The sequence below is a fragment of the Pteronotus mesoamericanus genome, unplaced genomic scaffold (genome assembly GCF_021234165.1).
Source record: "Pteronotus mesoamericanus isolate MK-2021 breed Mesoamerican mustached bat unplaced genomic scaffold, CSHL_Meso_final contig_116, whole genome shotgun sequence".
Lineage (NCBI taxonomy): Eukaryota > Metazoa > Chordata > Mammalia > Chiroptera > Mormoopidae > Pteronotus > Pteronotus mesoamericanus.
In genome coordinates, this window is record NW_026555027.1 from 7,627,713 (window position 1) to 7,647,192 (window position 19,480).

Here is a 19,480-nt window from a genome sequence, read left to right on the forward strand (position 1 = left end):
AGGTATGCGCGCGCTGAGAAGCACGGCCAAGGGTGCACCTGATTCGGGGTTAAAATGCTCAGGTCCTTGCCGGGCACGCATTCTAACGTCTCTCCAGGCCTGGCTGCTGGGAAAGCTGGGGGACTTTGAGGCCAAGGTCACAGCGCTTCTCTGAGCCTCCCGTTCCTCATCCGTAAGATGGAGGCTTTGGGATAGATGAATGAGTTCAAGCATTTTTATCAGCAGAGCTCCTTTAAAAAACATGGTAGCACAGGGTGGCACCCTGAATTTCACACCCTCACCCTATCAAGCCACCCAAATCGCAGTGGCTTACCACTGCACTGACTTCTCCCTCCAGTTACACGCGGGCCACAGGCCACCTTCGGCTGGGCCCAGAGCAGGGGGGCCAGGCACAGAAGCCAGAGAGCAGAAACCCACACGCCCCCGGAGCTCCCGCCGGGGCCCAGGGCGAGCCCCACTCCCCCACACCTGTTGCCCAGGCGCATGGCGGCCGTGCGGCCCTGGGCGGGGAAGGGCGCGTGAGCCTGGGACGCAGTCCCTGCTGTTTTCGGTTTTGTTTCATGTTAGCAGTACTTATGCTGAATTTACTCCTGGGCCATCAGTTTTTGTTTCTTCAGTTTCTTCTGGGGTATCTTTTCCTTCTGTGCGACCTCTTCTTCCGGGTTAGGAACAAGCTGCTCTTTTTCAGTGGGATCATCTCAGTGTGGTGAGGACAGTCCGTGTGTGGGCAGATCTGCCCGTGCGCCTGTGAGTTCTGAGCCGCCTCTTGGGAGCTTTGTCCGCCTGGGTGGGCTCAATGACCAGAGAACCTGCATCTAAACCCTTAAGCTCAGCCCGGTACACCTGCTGAGTCCACTGTTGCACCCACAGAATGGTGCACATCGCTTCGGTAAAGTAACATCCTTAGATGCTTGGTGGCTTTTCAGATAAGCATACCCTTGATGGCCGGAGCAGTTTCACAAGCGTCCTCAAAATGAACACGAAGATTTGAAGCTCTTGATGTGCATGATTTTAGGGGGTTTTCTGGGCCACGGGAATAGCAAGCCATTTTCAGAGGCCACTCCTCTGCCTCCGGGCAGAGCCGGGCTAAACGGCTGTGAGCAGCCAAGCCATTTAGCCTCCGGGAAGAGCCGGGCTAAACGGCTGTGAGCAGCCAAGCGCAGTGCACAGGGCCGCAGAGGGGCGGGGCCCACAGCCTCCTGCCTGCGCGCCGGCCCCTCGGGGAGCGGGGCCCCGCCCAGCAGAGCAGTCTGCCGGGCTCACGGCCAGGGCCCCTGGCTCAGGCTCCAGGTGCGCTACGTTCTGTCCCCCCAACATTTCTAAGTTGAATCTTAACCCCAGCATCTCACAATTTAGAAACAAGATCCTTGTAGTTATAATAAGAGCGAGCAGGGGACCCCTATGCCAGGATCATCATTGTCACCCTGATTCAAAGGGGACATTTGGACACGTGCCCGGGGAAGGCCAGGTGAAGAGGAAGGCGGAGCCCAGAGCGATGCCTCTACAAGCCAAAGAACCCCAAAGACGGCCAGCAAAGCAGCAGGAGCTGTGGGAACAGAGGAGCAGGCCCTCCCCTAGAGCCTTCAGGGGTCGGGGAGGCGCAGAGCCTTAGACTTCTGGCCTTTAAACTGGCGAAGGATAAATCTCTGTTGTTTCAGCCACTCAGATTCCAGCGCTTTGAATGGCGGCCCCAGGGCAGCCACACAGTTCTCTTTAGGTTATAAGCTCTTCGGTTCCCACGGCATTCCTGTATTTTCTAAACAAGTAGGAGGGGCTGAGCTTGTATTTTCTTTTATTTTTCTCCCTTCCTTTTCTTTTTTACTCCAGCTGAAATTATACCACTTTCGCAGCAGCGTTGCTCTTGCTGCACTGTGCCGGTCAGACCCCAGGGGACTCCTGGGCACGCAGGTTCAGGAACCCTGCCTGGGGAGGGCAAGCTCCCGCGACGCCCCGGTCCCGCACCCTGTGGCAGCTCGGCAACCTTCCGCTCAGCTGCCACTGCCGCTGTCACTGGTGTGCCTCCCACAGGGGGCCCTGGGCTCTGCACTGTCATGCCCTGCTTCCCACCTGCCTGGGCACTGAGCCCTGAGACTGCCATCCCTGGGCCCCAGCTCTGCGGAGGGGGAGGATACTGTGGCACGCTGCCACCTGCCGCTCACCGGAAAAGCTTGGAAGACGTGTCAAGAACCAGAGACCCCTACCAAACCATCTTCCTCAGTTGTGGCCTTCATGATATTTCTCTCCCAGATTTGTGTTTTCTGCCTAAAATTTCACTTTATTCCATTAAACAACCTGGCGGTCAGCAGAATGGCCTCCACAGCAGGACCCGCTCTGCGGTGCCCGGCCTGCGCGGCAGGTGTGTGGCTTGGGCGCCGTTGCAGCGTCTCGCTCAGCAGGCTGTGTCCAGCGTTCCTGGGCAGCAGTGGGATGCCCTCCGCCCTCGTCATCGCCCCAGGGGCCCCTCCTCCGTGCTCCCTGCTCGCTGCCACTGCTTTCAGAGCCTGGAGACCACCAGGGGGGTGAGGGTGTCCCCCCAGCCCTGCCCTGTGCCTGCCCCCTACTGGGAAGCCTGCTGGCCCTTGCTGCAGGGGCAGGAGTCAGGGGTGGTAACCGGTCCCCTTTCTGGGTTCCAGGCCCCCCGAGTCCAGCCGCAGAGCATGGGGCCACTGCTGGCCAGGCAGCAGGCTGCCGAGTGCCCGCAGCGCAGGGCTGGGGACGGAGGGGAACGGGCGGAGCCCAGAGGACGTGCAGGGCCGGGACACCACCCCCTGTGAGACAGTGACAGTGGTCGTCTGTTTTTAGACATCTCTCCAGGTCACAGAATGCACAACACCGAGAGTGATCCCTAAGGCAAACTGGGGACTCTGGGTGATGACAATGTGTCACTGGAGGTTCATGGATAGCAACATGCGCACCGCTCTGGGAAGGCGGGGGAGGGTGACGGTGGGGGAGGCTGTGCGTTGGGGAGGGCAGGGTGTGTCGGGGAAACCTCCGCGCTTTCTGCTCAGTTGAGCTGTGAACCTAAACTGCTCTGAAAAAGTAAAATCCATTGTAAAGGGGGCGGGGGGGGGGTGGTGGCAGGGAGCTGCCCCGGAGAACAAGACTTAGACTGGCAGCAAGCACCGATGGCCCTACTCCAGAGCCAGGGGGAGCGTCCCCTCCGCCCCCGCCCCCACCCTGCCCAGCCGGAGGCGGCAGACCTGGCCCCTCTCCAAGGCAGGCCCAAAAGATGGGGGTGGGCACAGGGGGTGTGCTCGAGGGGACCGGGGCCCTGGCTCTCTCCCCCGGGGAGGAGGGCTGGGAAGGCAGGCACTTCCTGACCCCTCTGGGCACTTCTATTCTCAGGCTTCTGCGACTGGAGCCGGCTTGCCTCAGGCCAGCCTGTGGCATAAGGGTTCTTGACATCACGCTGGAAAAATTTCACAGCACAACTCCAGGCGATTTTGAGAGCACATTTATTAAAAGTGGGGACAGTGAAACAAAGGAAGGGCTTAGAGCAGAAGTAGCAGTGTTACAGAGAGATCGGACCAGGTCACTAGGGGCAGAGCAGTCTGCTGGCCTCCATGGGGAGTGGCCGTAGGAGGAGTTTGCCGAGGAAACGGTAAATGGTCTAGGCCCTGCATTAGGAGGCGCTTCTGGTGTGGTGTTCCGGCAACAAGGACCTCCTCCTGAAGTCTGAGTGAGTAGGTGAGCCTCGGAGGAGGGATGTGCCAGGGGGAGCTGTTTTAATGGGGAATGGAGGGTCTCCCAGGTGTCCTTGCTAAGCTAGCCTCGCTCTGTCCAGCTCCAAGGGTGCCTTCTGTTAAAAGAAAGAAGCAACAAGCTGAAATGCGCACTCGTGCCAAGCCCACGTCACCAAACCGAGCCTTAATCCATAACCTAATTGCAGTTCTTTCCCAAGAATGCACAAGTCCTAACTGGTCAGTCTGGAATTTCACAGTCAAGAGTAGTAAGGTATTCTGCCTGACTGGTCCCTTCCAACCCCCAACGAAAGATGCCACAATTCTCTTTTTCCCCTTTTGTCTATGAAAACGTTTCACTCACCGCAGCCATTGAGAGCTTCTCTCCATCTGCGAGATGGGAGGCTGCCCCATTCCTGAATCATTAAATAAAGCCAATTTGATGTTTAAATTTACTCAGCTGAGTTTTTTTAATCCTCACCTGAGGCTCTGTTTATTGGTTTGAGAGAGAGAGGAATGGGGCGGGGGAGAAGGAGAGAGAGGAACACCGATCAGCTGCCTCCCTTATGGGCCCGACCAAGGATCAAACCCACCATCTAGGGAGGTGCTGGACCAGGGATGGAACCCACCACCTTCCTGGCGCACTGGGACAGTGCTCCGACCTCCTGTACCACCCGGCCGGAGCTACTCTGTTGGATTTCTTTTTTTTTTAACACTCATGTCTTTCCTGGAGCAGTCGAGGGGCTGGGCCCGTTAGAGAAGGTGTCCATGATGAAACAGAGAACTGTCACTCTGCAGAGTCACTGGGTCCTCCTGGAGGACCCAGGTCTTCAGCTCCCACTGGGACCCTGGTGTGGTTGGGTCAGTAGCAGATCCTAGAGGACAGACCATGAAGACACCGCATGACCCCTAATGCCAGCATCTTCACCCCGCTGCGGTGGCTCGGTGGATTCATCAGCCTCAATTCCCAGACCAGAAGGTCGCAGCTTCAATTCCCAGTCAGGGCCTTTCCTGGGTTGCTGGCCAGGTCCCCGGTTGGGGATGTGTGAGAGGCAACAGGTCAATGATTTTCTTCCTCCTTCCAGTACTAAAAAAAGAAAAATTATTTTTCTAGTCCTCTAACTTCCTTCTTTAAAGAAAAACTTGCCCACAAGATTAATAAGTGAAAAGGTGCTCACGACTTTTTTTTTTTCCTTAATTCATAGTGTTTTGGAAAGGAGGGCGGGAGTGGAAACAAGACAGAGGCCAGCTTTCTCCCTCCTGCCCTCGCCCCATGTCCTGGGGGCTCCGCTGGGTTTCCAGCCACTGCTGTAGTGGTGGGAGAGCTCGGGTCTCCTCCACTCCCATCAGAGCTTGGGGCAGGGGAGCCTTGGGAGTGGGGGGCCTCCTGTCTTGCGGCAGGGGGAGCAACTGAAGACCAGAGGATCACACAGGCTCAGGGCAGAGCTAGGAATAGAGTTAGGATCCAGGCGGCGTTCCCAGCCTGATGTGTGAGGTTTAGCCTGGCCCCGCCTTGTTCCCTTTCCACCCAGCTGAGCGAGAACTCTCCGAGTGTTACTGGAATCTGTGCACTTCCCCTCGTTGGGTACAGAGAAGCAGCAAAGGGTGACTTCTGTCTGGTGCGGCTCTGGCATGAAGCAGGCAGAATGTCTCAGGACTTTCAAGTCATGTACTTGAGTAAACAGCCCATGCCCGGTGAGGTCCAGGACAGGAGTCACACGCCCAGGGGCTATTTACATTAATTTGAGAGAAATAGTAAAACCCTCAGCTCCTCGGTTGCACGAGCTACATTTCAGGGACTCAGGGGCCTCCTACGGCTGGCGCTGGACAGTATAGAATAGAACATTCCCATCACTATGGAAAAGTCCCATGGGATGTCGCTGCTCTGAGTCCTTGGCTCTCCAAGGGCGACCAAAGGCAGCCTCCCCCGAAGACTCGTTAGCAATGCAAATTATCGACTACGCTCCCGAGCCCCAGCCTCAGTCCCGGGTCGGCCCTTCTCCTTTCTCAGAACCCCTGGGGGATTCTTTGGAAGAAAGACACTGATCTTTCGGTTTCATTTCCAGGGTCAGGACACTGGTTTCGCTTCTCTGGCCGTCTGTGAGGAGTGGTGTGATTCACACACCAAATAAAAGGGCAGCGCTGGAAAGCAGAGAGGTGATTTTCGGATCTCCGGATCGCTGTCCTGACGGCTCACAGGTAAGGGCTGGGCTGGGCTGCGCTGGGCTGGGCTGGGGGTGGGGTGGGGTGGGGGGCTGCCTTACAAAAGATGCGACTTTTCCTTTAAAAAAAAAATTTTTTTTTTATTGATTATGCTATTAAGTTGTCCTGACTTTTCCCTTTGGTTCCCCCTCTACCCAGCACCACCCCCCTCCCTCAGGCAACCCCCACAACTATTGTTCTTGTCCACGGGTCATGCTTGTACGTCCTTTGGCTTCTCTGTTTCTTGTACCGTGAACTTTACATCCCGTGGCTATTCCTGTAACTACCTGCTTGTACTTCTTAATCCCCTCACCTCTTCACTCCAGACATGACTTTTTCAAAGGATTTCCTGGTAAAACTGGCCAGTGCCAGAAAGCAGGGGCCATAAGATAAATTTCTGGTGCTGCCCTACAACCCTTGTGTGGGAGCTGTTCCCCTCGTCCCCCCCACCCCAGCTTTGCTCCGGAGGACACATTCTAGAGAGGGAGGGGCTGCTCTGGAAGCCCAGGACGGCTCTCCTTCCAGAACCTGGCTAGAGCCCTTGTGGCATCTTTGAGGTGCACGCATCCGGGTTGGGGGGAGAGTTTTGCACCTGTGTGATACTGTGATTTTAACAACAAGGAGTATGTTAACTATAGTCGCCAAGCAGTGTGTGTTAGAGTCCCATAGCTGATAGTACAGTACTGAGTGCTTGAACGTTGCCAAGAGAATAGAGCTTAAAAGTCCTCCTTGCCCCTGCCGCAAGAAAAAATTGTTGTAACCATGCATGGATGTTAACTAGACTTATTGTGGTGTTTGGTTCACAAAATAGACAGTATAGAAAAAAAAAATGGTATATTTTTTGGCCTGTGTCCCCGTTCTGTCTCAGGGCTCTTAAAGCCCTAGGAATTTCCTAAGTGTAGAGAATGTTGTCTTTTGTTATGTTAATGAGGCCACTGAGTTGGAGCTGGTCTCCAGGGAACAAACCCTGTGATTAGAGTGTACAAATGTCAGCTCCACCCCCCACCCTCCGGGGAGTGGGAATACTCTGCCGGCAACGCTGGAGGTTGAATCAGTCGCTGGTAGTCAATGATTTCATCGGTCGTGCCATTGTTTTGAAGCCTCTATAAAAACCCCAAGGATGGGGTTCGGAGAGCTTCCTCACTGCTGAACGCATGGGGATTTGGGGAGAGCGCAGGACCTGGGGAGAGTGTGAGAGGCCCACGCCTTTCCCCCCACCCCTCGCCCTCTATGCTCCTCCGTCTGCCCACTCCTGTTACGTCCTTTATTATAAGCCAGTGATCTGGTAAGTAATGTTTCTCTGAGTTCTGTGAGCCGCCGTAGCAAATTATTCAAAACCAAGGAGGGGGTCGTTGGAACCTCTGATCTATAGCCAGTCGGTCAGAAACACAGGTGTCAACCTGGACTTGCCCTTGGCACCTGCAGCGGTGGGCTGGGGCATGGGCCGGCACGGTCCTGGGGAGTCTAGTGTCGTCTCCAGGCAGACCGCCTTGGGGCCATGGGGGAAAAACACATGGGGATTGGGTCAGACTCAGAGCCTGTTATCAGGGCTTCGGGAGCCCTTTGGTGACGGTGGTGGCACAGGGCCACCCTCCTACGGGGACAAGTTGCTGATTTCCAGCACTCGCTGATGCCCTGTTGTAACACGTGTTAACTTAGTAGGCCTTCCGAGTTTTACTTGGAAACATTGATGCCCAGTGTTCCCAGCAAACGGTGGCATCTGGGGGGACAGACTGGACGTAAGTCATGGAGGATTAGTGTCCTGGGGCTGCAGTAACAAAATGCCGCAACTCGGGGGCATAAACGGCAGAAACTTATTCTTCCCGGGTTTGGAGGCTGGTGTCCAAGGTCAAGGTTTTGGCAGAGTTGATTCCTTCCGAGACTCTTCCTAGAACCCTTCTTGTCTCATCCAGCCTCTGGCCTCTGCCATCCATCCTTGGCATTGTTTGGGGAAAATATCTCCAGGTGCTGTGTGGACCCTTTGGGTCATGCCACCCGCAAGAGGAAGAAATCCAGGCCACCTGGTCACCCATGACAAGTGAGCAATTCTGGCAGATTTCCCAGGACAGTCAGACAGCTAGCTGTTCCCTGCCCTTCACAAAGAACGGTGAGGTTAAGCAGAAGGAAAGTTTAGATTTGGGTCAATGATTAATCAATCAATTTCACTTGCATCTCTCTTTCCTGGAGACGATGATGAAATCTCAGTGAACGAGACTGCTGTGGTATTCTGTTTTTAGGAGAAACTAACTCCTCATTAGTAGGAAAGGAGGCAAAGGACCCCCACAGACCCACCTGAGGGATCACGCAGATTTAGCCCAAGATGCCAGGCCCAGAGAAGTATGTTTCGAGTTAACGGCAGCCCTCTCCTCCCTGCAGCGCGGCCTCGCCAGCAGAGCCGGCCAGTGTGCGTCCCGGAGGCCAGGCAGGCCTGGGAATGGGTGCAGGGCACTGAGATCCAGGCCTGTCGGCCCCACCGTGACTCCTTGCAGGCGCAGTGACGCCAGTGTGGGAAGCTTGAAACAGCCCGAAGGAAGCAGCTCGAGGGGGAGGGGCTGGCCTTCTGGGGGCGTTTCCACAATCCACCTGTCACCGGTGGCACTCTGCCACGTGGTTCCAAAATCGGAATAGTTTCACTGTTTCCTCGCTATCAAAGTGAAATATCGTCCGTGGGTATGCCATGGCTATGAACTTCCAGCAGGGGGCGGTACCCCAATTGCTTAATTTGTCTGAACTCCCCTGCGCACCTGCAGGAAAATTCGGGATGATGTAACTGAGGGGTGCAGAGTGCACGCTGCTGCCTGGGGCCCTCCAGGAGGACACAGAAGAGCTCAGCAAGTCCTAAGCCCCTGGGACTTTGGCCTGACCCCCCTCCTGGAGGCAATGCAGAGACACAGGGAGAAGACTAGCCACCCACAAGCCAAGGACGGAGGCCTGGAGCAGATTCTCCCTCACAGCCTCAGACGGAAGCAACCCTGTCCACATCTTGATCTTGGACTCCCAGCCTCCAGGACTGGGAGAGAACAAATTCCCACTGGGGAAGCCCCCGGTCTTGGCGCTTGGCTACGGCAGCCTCAGTGAAGGAGCGCCCTAGGCTAGGCAAGTTCCAAGTGCGGGGTTTATTTGGGCTCTCGTGGGTGACACAGACCCGTGGCGAGGCGGTGTGGGCTGGAAAGAGGGACCACGCCTGTTTTAATCCATGAGGATCATAGAACAGAGTAGAAGAATTTTGTCAGCTGAATTTTGGTGTTCCCGTGATTTTGAAGGGCTAGGACATGCATTCAAAGAAGGCTACAAAATACGAACTAAGACCTGTTCTACCTTCAGTCACATGAGAGTTCCGCAGGGGGAACGCATCCACAAGCCACATCCTCCCCACGGAGCACAACATGGCATTCTCCGGTCCCCAACACTCTAGCCTCTGCCAGGAAGGCTCCTCCCAGAACTCAGAGTCCTTTGCTGTTTGGCTTGTTTATTTCGGGCCTCCCTGCTGGAATGGATATGCCAGAAGAGGCTTGGTTTTTGCTGCCCCTTGCCTAGAGTGCCTTGCACGGACCAGGCCCTTGAATTGGTTTCCTGAGGGGGTCCTCACCAAGTGCCCCAGGCAAGGGCAGGTAAACGGCAGACGTGTATTCCTCACAGTCTGGACAACAGAGGCCTGAGGTCAAGCCGTGGGCAGGATAGGTCCTTCTGAGGCCTCCCTCCGTGGCATGTAGACAGCTGTGTCCCCCACCCCCACCCCGTGTCCCCATCTCCTCTCCTCATAAGGACACCAATGATATGGGATTAGGGACTGACCTAAGGGCCTCATTTTTACCTTTTTTTCACCCCTTTAAAGGCCCATCTCCTATAAAGGCCCACTCTGAGGCACCGGAGGTTAGGACTTCAACATCTCAATGGTGGGGAGGGGGCGCACACAATTCAGCCCGTAACAATCCTCAATGAGTATTTCTTGAATGAATGAGTGAACGAACGAATGAATGAATGATGCCTTTTTCTCAGTAAGTCATGACACAAACAAAGCCGTGCATGTGCACATCTTTTTCAAGGAAAGGGAAAATTTCAGCCCAGCATTCAGGGAAGAGATGCTATAAATACAGAAAAATCCTTTGGGGCCACACTTTTTAGGGACTTTTTCCTGAAAAAAGGTCACAGAAATTTCCAGAAAGGGTATTGACACAATGAGATCAGGGCCCAGTAAGTCAGCCCCTCTGTTCAACGTCAGGAGGGAGGGAGGCAGGAAGGGGCTGAGGGATTGCAGCTGAACACGGAGCAGAAGTGGAATTTCCCAAGTCCAGCTGATGGGCCGCAGGCCATGGAGACTCCAGTCCCTCCGCCTGCGTTAGTGTCACGAGGCTGCTGTGGCAAATTATTCAAACCTGCAGGTGAAACAACAGAAATGGATTGTCTCCCAGCCTGGGGGCTAGAAGTTCCCGATCAAGGTGTCTGCAGGGGTAGCCTCTTCGGGAGGCTCTGAGGGAGGATCCATCCCACGGCTCCTTCCTAACTTCTGGTGGCTCCTCGGTGTCCTTGGGGCTGCGGCCGCATCACTCCAGCCTCTGCCTCTGTCTTCACATCGCCTCCACCCCTGGGCCTCGGTGTCTCAAACCTCCCCTTGCTTTTCTCTTATTGGATGTAGAGCCCACTGTCATTTCTATAGCCTTACCTTAATCCCATATGCAAACACCCTTTTTCTAAATTAAGTCACATTCGTGATTCCAGGTGGACATGAACTTGAGGGGGTGGAGGAGACACTGTTGAAGCTACTGCATCTGTCTTCCTAGACGGAAGGGGTTGCGTGCGCGGTATGGGGGAAGGGCTCCTCTCAAGAGTCACCCAGCTTGAGTCTGAGTCCTGACTTCACCAACACTTGGAGCTTCCTGTACTTCAGTTTCTTGACCAGGAAAATGCAGTTAAGCAGCTAACACATAGGGCTGTTGTCAAAACGAGTGTCTTGGAGCAGCATCGGGTGAGGCGAGCCCTCCATACACCAGCTCTTTCTCAAGGTGCTGCCTGTACCTGATTACATGCCACAGGTGCTGAGAAATGACACCCCAGCCCTCACCCCTCCGAGACTCCCCGGCCGTCTGGCCGACACCGGGTGACAAATGGTGGCGTGAGGGCCTGAGAGATGCTACCTACCTCCAGCTCTCCGCACCTGACGGTCTCCTGCTTGATCCTGAGCCACAGGTGTCTCAGGAACGGGGGGACATCCACACTCTCCCGTGGAAATGTGGAGTCCACGGCCCCCGTCCCCAAGCCCTGGGGGCCCATGGAGAGGCCACTTGTTCTCTGTGCCTGTTTGCCATCCAGAGTCCCTCCCGCAGACAGGGGGCCTGTGCTGGGACCCTGGTTTCCCCCGTGTCTGCACAGCGGGTGGGCTGTCCCGGGGCCTCAGGAGCTGGGGCTGGCCAGGTGCAGCCCGGGGGGAGACTGCTTGGTGACTTCGGGCCACCATCCCATTCTGTGTCTCTGCAGAGCTTGGCAAGAAGATTACAGGTGCTGAACAGCAGGGAACGCACCCACTGGCTCCACCTGGCCACCAGCTGATGCCAAAAGCCCACAGGTCCTGGCCACAGCAGGGACACAGTCAGCTTTCTTCCCAGCACCACCCAGAAATAGAAATGAGCTTCCAACCAAAATTCCAGCCACACTTTGGTACCCCAGGGGGACAAACGAGGTCCCCCCCCAACAGGCAAGGGGGAGAGAAGGACCAAGCTCACCTCAGCAAGAACTTCACCTCCATGACATTGAACCCTCAGGCCACAGGAGAAAATAAGAGCCAACAAGGGACAAAGGTGAGTCAGAAGGAGGACGTTCAGGAAGGAAGCATTCTAGCCACTAGCCCGCTACCTGCCACGTCACAGTTGGTTCCCCCCCGTTCCTCCAGACACGCGCCCACAAATACCACAGTCATACCCAGCCTCGGGGGCAGCGATTACCTTCCTTGAAGTGAGTCTAGGGGCTTCTGTTTCATGTTTGGGGGGTCTCCTTCCAGGAGATTTTCCTCCAGCTGCTCCTGGCACCGTCACTATTGCCAACACTTCCCCGGCTCTGCAGCCCCCGGGCCCAGTGCCTGCCTCTGGCCGGGAGTTCCCACCTCCTGCTACCTTCTCTCTGCTCAGTCAGGCACCTCCTCCCCCCGCCAGGCATCCCTGCCTCAGCGGAAGCACAGCCTCAATAGGAACCAGACAGGGGGCTCTCCCCGGAGCCCCACCTAGATCCACCTCCCCACCCCCATCCCCGCCGCTGCCCACGGCCCAACATCAGCAGATACCCAGCTCTACAGCAGTCCCCACAGCAGTGGGGCCTTATCAGAGGCCAAGAGTGTGAAATCTGTTCTGCCTCTTCCAGGGGCCCGAGACCACCCTGTGCAACCAGTATGAGATGAAAGTGCGCCCCTGCATCGACCTCATCGACTCCCTGCGGGCCCTGGGCGTGGAGCAGGACCTGGCCCTGCCTGCCATCGCAGTCATCGGGGACCAGAGCTCGGGCAAGAGCTCTGTGCTGGAGGCTCTGTCGGGCATCGCCCTCCCCAGAGGCAGCGGTGAGCAGCCCGCCCGCCGCCCATGGGCCCCAAAGCGCCCGTCCGCAGGGCACCAGTGGTATCAGCCAGGCTGCCAGGGAGGCCCCCCGGGAGGGTCTGGAGCCCACAGCCTGGGCGGAGGCCTGGGCGGCCCACGCTGCCCCGAGTTCTCCAAGTCCACTCTCACATGGCCAGAGCCATGGCCGGCCCTCAGTCAGCCAATGTTCCTCCTCCCTAGAGATTTCTTCCCGGATCGCATTGAATTTGTAAGTTTTGGGTGACGTGCGAAGTCCTTCCGAAGAATTTTTCTCAACGTTTTAAGAAGCTATTAGCCAGGATCGGGTGTGATAGGACCCATGTTTTGATTTAAACAATATAAAGGAGCTGTTGTACAATTTCATAAAATAATTAGCAAGGAAAAAAAGCAGGAGAAAGACAGTGTCCTCACAGTGGGGAACAAGGTCCAGCCTGGGCCCCCCTGCCTCCTGTCTCCTGTCAGCCCTGCCCGGGGCCTAACCCAACCAGACGCGGGGCTAGGAGGCACAGATGCCCCCCACTCTGCCAGGGCTGTCTCCCGGCCCAGAGGAGAGCGTGGGGATACCAGAGAGCTGCACAGCCTCCCGCAAGTCTGCCCATCAGGCGCTCAGCCTGTGCTCCCTCCGGCCACAGGCAGCCTGGTCCTTGTCTGCAGGGGCTGCAGGGAGGTCCCCGTTAGCCAGGCGCCTGGTGCTTGAGAGTGGGAGCCAGGGGCAGGGACTCCTCTCTGCCCTGGGTTCAGCATTTTGGGGGAGATGAGTGACAGGGACAGCCTGGATGCTAGTGGCAGGCATGTGACCCCAGGCACGGCCCCCAGCTGGGTGAGACATTCTCCCTACGGGATGGTGCTCATTCATGCTGCAGGCACTCAGCCCCAAGATGCTCAGGGCAGTTCCAGCCTTTCTGAGCTCCCGCTGCAGCGGGGTGGGGGTGGGGGGCTCCCTCCTCACCCCATGCCCCCACAAACTGCGCTCTCAGAAGTTCCTTGGACCCTACCCTCCAGCTCCTCCCTAGGGAGGGTTGGGTGACCATCGTCACCCAGTGGATCTCACTGCATCCCTCTGTCCCCTTCCTGGGCTGCCACCTGGGCAAATGCGGGTCCCGAGGCCAACGCCCAAGGTGTTCCTAGGGTCCAGTATTGAGTGGGGGCATCTGGATCAGCCCCTAGACAGGGACAGGAATGTCAGGCGAGGCCTCTGGGGATACTGGGCCAGCTCCTGAGGTGTGGGAGCGAAGGGCACCTTTGACATTTGTTTTTAAAGAAAACTTAGGGTGTTTGGAACACTTTCTCTCTCTCTCAGGAATCGTAACCAGGTGTCCCCTGGTGCTCAAGATGAAAAAGCAGTTCTCCAGGGAGACCTCGTGGAAGGGGAAGATCAGCTACCAGAATGTGGAGCTCCAGCTTCAACAGCCCTCCCAGGTGGAGAGGGAAATAGTGAGAGGTGGGTCGCCGCACTCCCCTCCTCCCTTCCAGGCGCCTCCCGGCCGGTGCCCCTGCTTCTCACACTGTCCCCTCCCTCCACCTAATTCCTATTCTTTCCTTGGGTCTCTGTCTCCCCTCGCCCCTTGGGAAGCGTCCCCCGCGGGACCCCACCTTGCACCCCGGCTGTCCTCACCTGCTGTCCTCATCGCCGCCGGCCTGAGTCGCTGCTCTAACCTAACACCCGGCTGGCTGGCCAGGGACCCGGTCTCCATGCAGCTTCCCCAACAGGGACCCCAGCCACCCGTCACTCCCGGAAGCCCAGCCATCCCCTGCTCTTTGACCAAAGTTTACCAAAGCTTGAGACTAGTTTCAGGTAAGGACAGAGTGATAAAAAGGGCCCCTGTGCTCCTGGCGCCCATTTCTGCACCCCCTGAGAGGGGCCCCAGTGATCACCGCCCGCCCCGACACGGAGCCTGCCGGCGCCCCTGCGCGGCTCCTCCTTCCCTGCTCTCACTCTGACCTCAGCCAGGCAGGCAGAAGGGACATTGATCATAATAAGAATGTCTGCCAGCACCGCCTCCGTTCCAGGAAGATGGGCTTTTCCTATCAGGAAACAGAGAACTCAGTACTTGAGGAGGAGGCCTTTCCATGACTTCCTGGGCTGGGCTCTTGGAGAACCCCGTATCTTTAGGTTCACCGGAGGGATCCTTTCCAAAATGGAGAGGTCCTGGCCCCAATCCTAGTGTTTACCCCTAAATACAGAAGCTGTTGGGACCCTCAGTTGGCAAGTCTCCTAGTTTGAAATTACGGAAGCGCCTTGGCAGGCTATGCCCGCAACAGCGGTCCCGGGGCTGCCTGACATCCTCACAACCTGCAGTGTTTGTTGAGGCCTCTCCTGAGGTCCACGGGCATGACCAGGAGGGCTGGGCGCTCACCGCACGGCAGAGCTCCGCGCGCACAGGTGCATGCTGGGTGACGGTTTTGTGTGAGAGCGCATGGTAAGCAAGCCATCGCTGGGGCATCTGTGGAACAGCATCCGGAACCCCCCTCTGTTGCCGGTGAGAGTGTAAGTTTGTGCAGCCACTTAGGAAACTGGCAACAGCGGCAAGGGCTGGAGTTGTGCACCCCAGGACGCACTGATACTCCACTCCTGAGTATCACCCAGCCAGAATGGGCCCCAAAAGCCAGGTTCTCGGATGCTCACGGCAGCCGTCCCGTGACGGCCGCAGGCTGGGAGCCACCCAGAGGCCCAGCGCAGTGGACTGGTTCGAGGTGTTGATGCACGCGCCCTCCGCTACAAGCACCGATGTGCGAGTCTTACAAGTGTAATGTTGAGTGAAAGAAGCCAGGCACAAGGGAGCACATGACTTACGATTCCATTCTTAATGAGGTGGGACCCCATGAAATTGTCGTTCTCAAATCGAAAATGGTCCCATATTAGCAAATTCATTTAGCTCAACCACATATGTAGTTCAAAAATGGGCAAAAGGAATGGATGCTGGTAGTTGTCTGGATAGCGGTCGCTCTCGGTGGGGACTAATGACCGGCGGCGGGAGCAGGAGGTTTTCTGGGGGCCAGCCATGTTCTATTTCTCAGTCTGGATGTCAGTTACCCCTGTGTATTCAGCTCATGAAACGCATTGAGCCTCACATTTAAGACAAGGAGTTCTTTTCTGTACATATGTTACACTTCATACGAAGCTACGAAAATTGTATCTTAAGTAGTGACTACGAAATAATAACTGAGGCAGGAAAAGTATACGAAGGTGCAGCCCTGGTGTCCCACCTGCCCCTGGTTCCCTCTCTACAGGATTAGCAATGAAATGGCATTGCGGCTTAAGCGGCTCCTGAGATTCCCGGATCAGGGCCTGGATGCAGGCGAAACGTGGGACCACCCGCGGATTTCACTGCTGTGTCCGGAAAGGCGCCAGCATGTCTCCCGCCAGCTGAGGCCCAGCCATCCACGTGGAGAGAGCCTGTTCATTGATCCCGGGGTAGCACCCCCTGGAGGTCACAGCCGCCCAGGCTTCCCAGGGCACCTGTACCTCCAACTTTGGAGTCCATCAGGATGGACCTTCTCAGACCCAAAGCCCCTGTCAGGAAGAATTGGCCACAAACACAGCATACGCCCAGAGAGTTTAGTGTGTTGCAATGGTGGACTCAGTGACCAGCAGAGAAGGACGTTCCAAGATCCGCTTTCTGCTCCAGGGAGGATGCAAAGGCACATTCTGAGAGGGGAAGGAAGGTGGGAGGTGTTGAGGACACATACCCTCCAGGACCAGGCAAGGAACTGGGGAGTTGTAGGGAGCGTCTCCTCACGCTGTCATGCTTTCCCTGAGCTGGTGACCAGTGACCTCTGTGTCCTTGTCTTGTCCTTGGCGTGCATGTTCTATGTGTCCTCCCTGCACCTAGACTATCCTAGGCTCCCACTGATTTCTAGACGTTTAAAGGTTCTCTAGCTCCTGGTTTCCCAGTGTGGGTCCTGGGCTGTAGCAGCGACATCACCTGGAGCTTTTTGGAACTGCAGGATCTCGGCCCAGACTGGCTGAGTCAGAATCCAGGTGGTAACCAGACCGCTGGTGTGTCTATCCCTTGCATTTATGTTCTGAGAAACCGTGATCAGAGCAGGACCGGATACATGATTTAAAGGGCTCAGGGTAAAATAATCATAACCAACTCAGTATGTATTATAAATGTGTAGTTTGGGGTATATGTGAAGTATGTAATAAATTGTATATAGTTCTCAAGAAGTCTTTTAAAACTCCTAAAGCAAATAATCTTTTTTCAGATAGAATACAAGAGAAGAAATAACTTTTCTTCCCTTCTTCACAGGACTACTTCCTTTTCCTTTTCCTTCTTTTAATACCTCTTAACCCCCAAAGGACAGCACTGTAGGATTACTGCTATTTCATGACCCAGGATAAACAGCAAATGCTATTAAACAGTGACAATAACTATTATAAATGTACCACATTTGGTTAGGTGATCTTGTTTAGCCAAGGTGTCCTGCATCCTGGAGTTTCCTCGCGGTTCTTGCAGCAGGTTCTGGGGTGGCTAGCAGTGGACTTTGGGAGAATGTCCCCTCTTGGGTGTCTGCTTAGCTCCAGACGGACCATTGGTGACTAGATGAGCTCTCGTTACCAACAGACAGAAGGAGGCTTTGCATGAAGCATCCTGGATTGGAAGGGTATCTACACTGCCGGGAACACACCTAGCAGGGGAATTTCGTGTGTAGTGTTTGTCACGTGTTTCTGTGTTAGTGTATACATTTATGTGTGAGTGTATGTATATATGTATTTGCACGCATTTACATGTGTGTGTTAAAAGAATTGGGCAGATACAAACAGACAGAAGACACTAATACTGTCCTAGAACATACACACATACTATATATTTATGTGTACATCTGTTTTTCTGGCCATGTAAGTCATTCATACTTCTATTAGTTTTCTATTGCTACATAACAAATTACACCAAAATTTCGCAGCTTAAAACACAAACATTTCTTCTCTCGCGCAGTGTCTGAGAGTCGGGAATGAGACGCGTCGGCCCTGCGGCTCTGGCCCAGCGCCCCCTGTCGGCTGCAGTTGCGATATTGGGTGGGGCCATATTATCAGGAGGGTCGCCAGGGTCCTTGAACTCGCTCTCATGCGGCCTTTAAGAGGAAGCCACTGTTGTTTCTTGCTGGCTGCTGGCAAAGTTGCCTTGGTCCCCCATGACTGTGGACCTCTGTGTAGGTACTTGGCGTCCTCCTGACTGGGCAGTTAGCCCCCACCCAGAGGGGAGCGTCCAGGAGAAAGGAGGAGTAAGCCATGGTGTCTTCTATGACCTTGTCATGCTGTTGCTTCACTCACTTCTATTCTGCAGACATAAGTCCCTCTATCCAGCCCTCACTCGGGGCTCCCCCTTTCAGGGGGAGGGTTGTTGAAGAATTTCTTGACAGATTTTAAAGTTATTGCCATACCCAGTGAAAAATATTTAAAGACATAAAGAAAAAGAACGGAACCGCCTCTGCAGTTTCAATGTGAACAAATTGGTATGTTTTCCTCTAGAATTTTTGAGAGTGCCTGCCTATGCTACCCCTGTATACACAGCCACCTTGGTGGCCCCGGATCGCTCCGCAGGTTTCTGGGAAATGTTTTCTCAGCACCAGGGCCTCCCGGAAGCTTCTGTATTCCAAATATAAACTATCACCTTCAGGGACAACTGCTTTTTTTCAGATGGGTCGTTAATTTGGACTCTGGGTTTCTCCTCTCTTGGCCTCCACAGCCCAAAACATCGTGGCTGGGAGCGGAGTTGGCATTAGCCACGAGCTCATCAGTCTGGAGATCTCCTCCACGGACGTCCCAGATTTGACGCTCATCGATCTTCCCGGCATCACCAGGTTGCCTGTAGGGGACCAGCCCCCAGACATTGGGCAGCAGGTGAGCCTTCTGGAGCTTGGGGATGGGCCAGGTGGAAGCTGGGGTGACTTTGAGATCTCTGCCGGCCATCCCAGGGGTCTGGTGTGCCTTTCCAGCCCTCGTTTTAAGTGGTTGGGGAGGAGATTGGGATAAGACCCCCTGGGCCTGAGTCTCATATTCCAGATCTGATGAGAGAGAGCCTGGCAGGTCAAGGGAAGGTGACGTGATTGGACTGGGGGTGCATGGGACAGCCCACACCCTGCCTAACCCATGACAATATCAGCCCAGTGTTACCAACTGTCTTGAAAGTCAAAAGAATCCAGAAATTTGCCGTGGCTGGATGGTTCAGCTGGTTAGAGCATCTTCCCATAAACCAAAAGTTTGTGCAGGTTTGGCTTCCCATCAGGGCACATACCTAGGTTGAGGGTTTGATTTCCATTTGGGGCACATGCAGGAGGCAACCAATCCATATTTCTCTCTTACACTGATGGTTCTCTCCCTGCCTTCCTTTCTCTCTAAAATCAGTACATGTATCCTTGGGTGAGGATTTTTCAAAAAGACAAAGCGGCAGCTAGAATTTTGGATTTTCACATAAAATCTGCCAATTTTAGCAACGATTTTTAAAAAAAATTAACCCTACATAAAATAATCAGAGCGTGGCCTGTGATCTCTAGCCGGGGAGCAAGGCCGGCCCAGTGGGGAGGGAAGACAGCCCTAGAATAGACCAGGAGCTACTATGCCTGTTGCCTCTTCTCCCAAGGCCCTTCCACTTAAAATTACTTAAGGGCACAGTCTTACTGGGATGCCTGAGTCACACCTGGTCTTCGGGCAAGGCCTGTCCTTGGGCGCTCCAGCCCACCCTGCCCCTCTATGTCTGCACCTGCCCTTTTCTCTCCCTGACATGCTCTCCCCACCCAGGCTTCCACATGGCACCTTCTCATTTCCTTCAGGGCTCTGCTCAAATGCTACCTTATCAGGATGCCCTTCCTGGTGTCTGATACCCTGCACCTGGCCCTTCTGAATTCACTTACCCTCCTTATGGCGTGTTCTTGGCCCGTATTCCCTCCTGGGGTGTCAGCCGTCGGGGGGTTGCCTGTGCAGTCCATGCTGAATCTCTAGATCCTAGACTCGGCTCAGTACCTGGTGGGCACCCGATAACCATCTGTTGCATGAATAGGTGTTCTCTCTGGGGGCTTCTCTCTCTAAGCAGACAT

At 55.2% G+C, this 19,480-nt stretch overlaps 1 protein-coding gene across 3 annotated transcripts in view; it reads left to right on the forward strand.

Moving 5' to 3' along the window:
* Window positions 1-3,522: 3,522 nt before the first annotated feature.
* Window positions 3,523-19,480, forward strand: part of MX2 (MX dynamin like GTPase 2) — a 31,948-nt gene continuing 15,990 nt past the window's right edge. The window contains exons 1-6 of one of the 3 annotated variants that reach the window (XM_054578528.1): window positions 3,523-3,687; window positions 5,747-5,879; window positions 11,358-11,677; window positions 12,234-12,426; window positions 13,743-13,883; window positions 18,133-18,287. In XM_054578528.1, coding sequence (XP_054434503.1) covers window positions 11,429-11,677; window positions 12,234-12,426; window positions 13,743-13,883; window positions 18,133-18,287 — 738 coding nt within the window. In that variant the 5' untranslated portion in view covers window positions 3,523-3,687; window positions 5,747-5,879; window positions 11,358-11,428. Of the gene's footprint in view, window positions 3,688-5,313; window positions 5,376-5,746; window positions 5,880-11,357; window positions 11,678-12,233; window positions 12,427-13,742; window positions 13,884-18,132; window positions 18,288-19,480 lie in introns of those variants that run through there. The other 2 variants (XM_054578537.1, XM_054578545.1) reach the window with 2 other exon arrangements.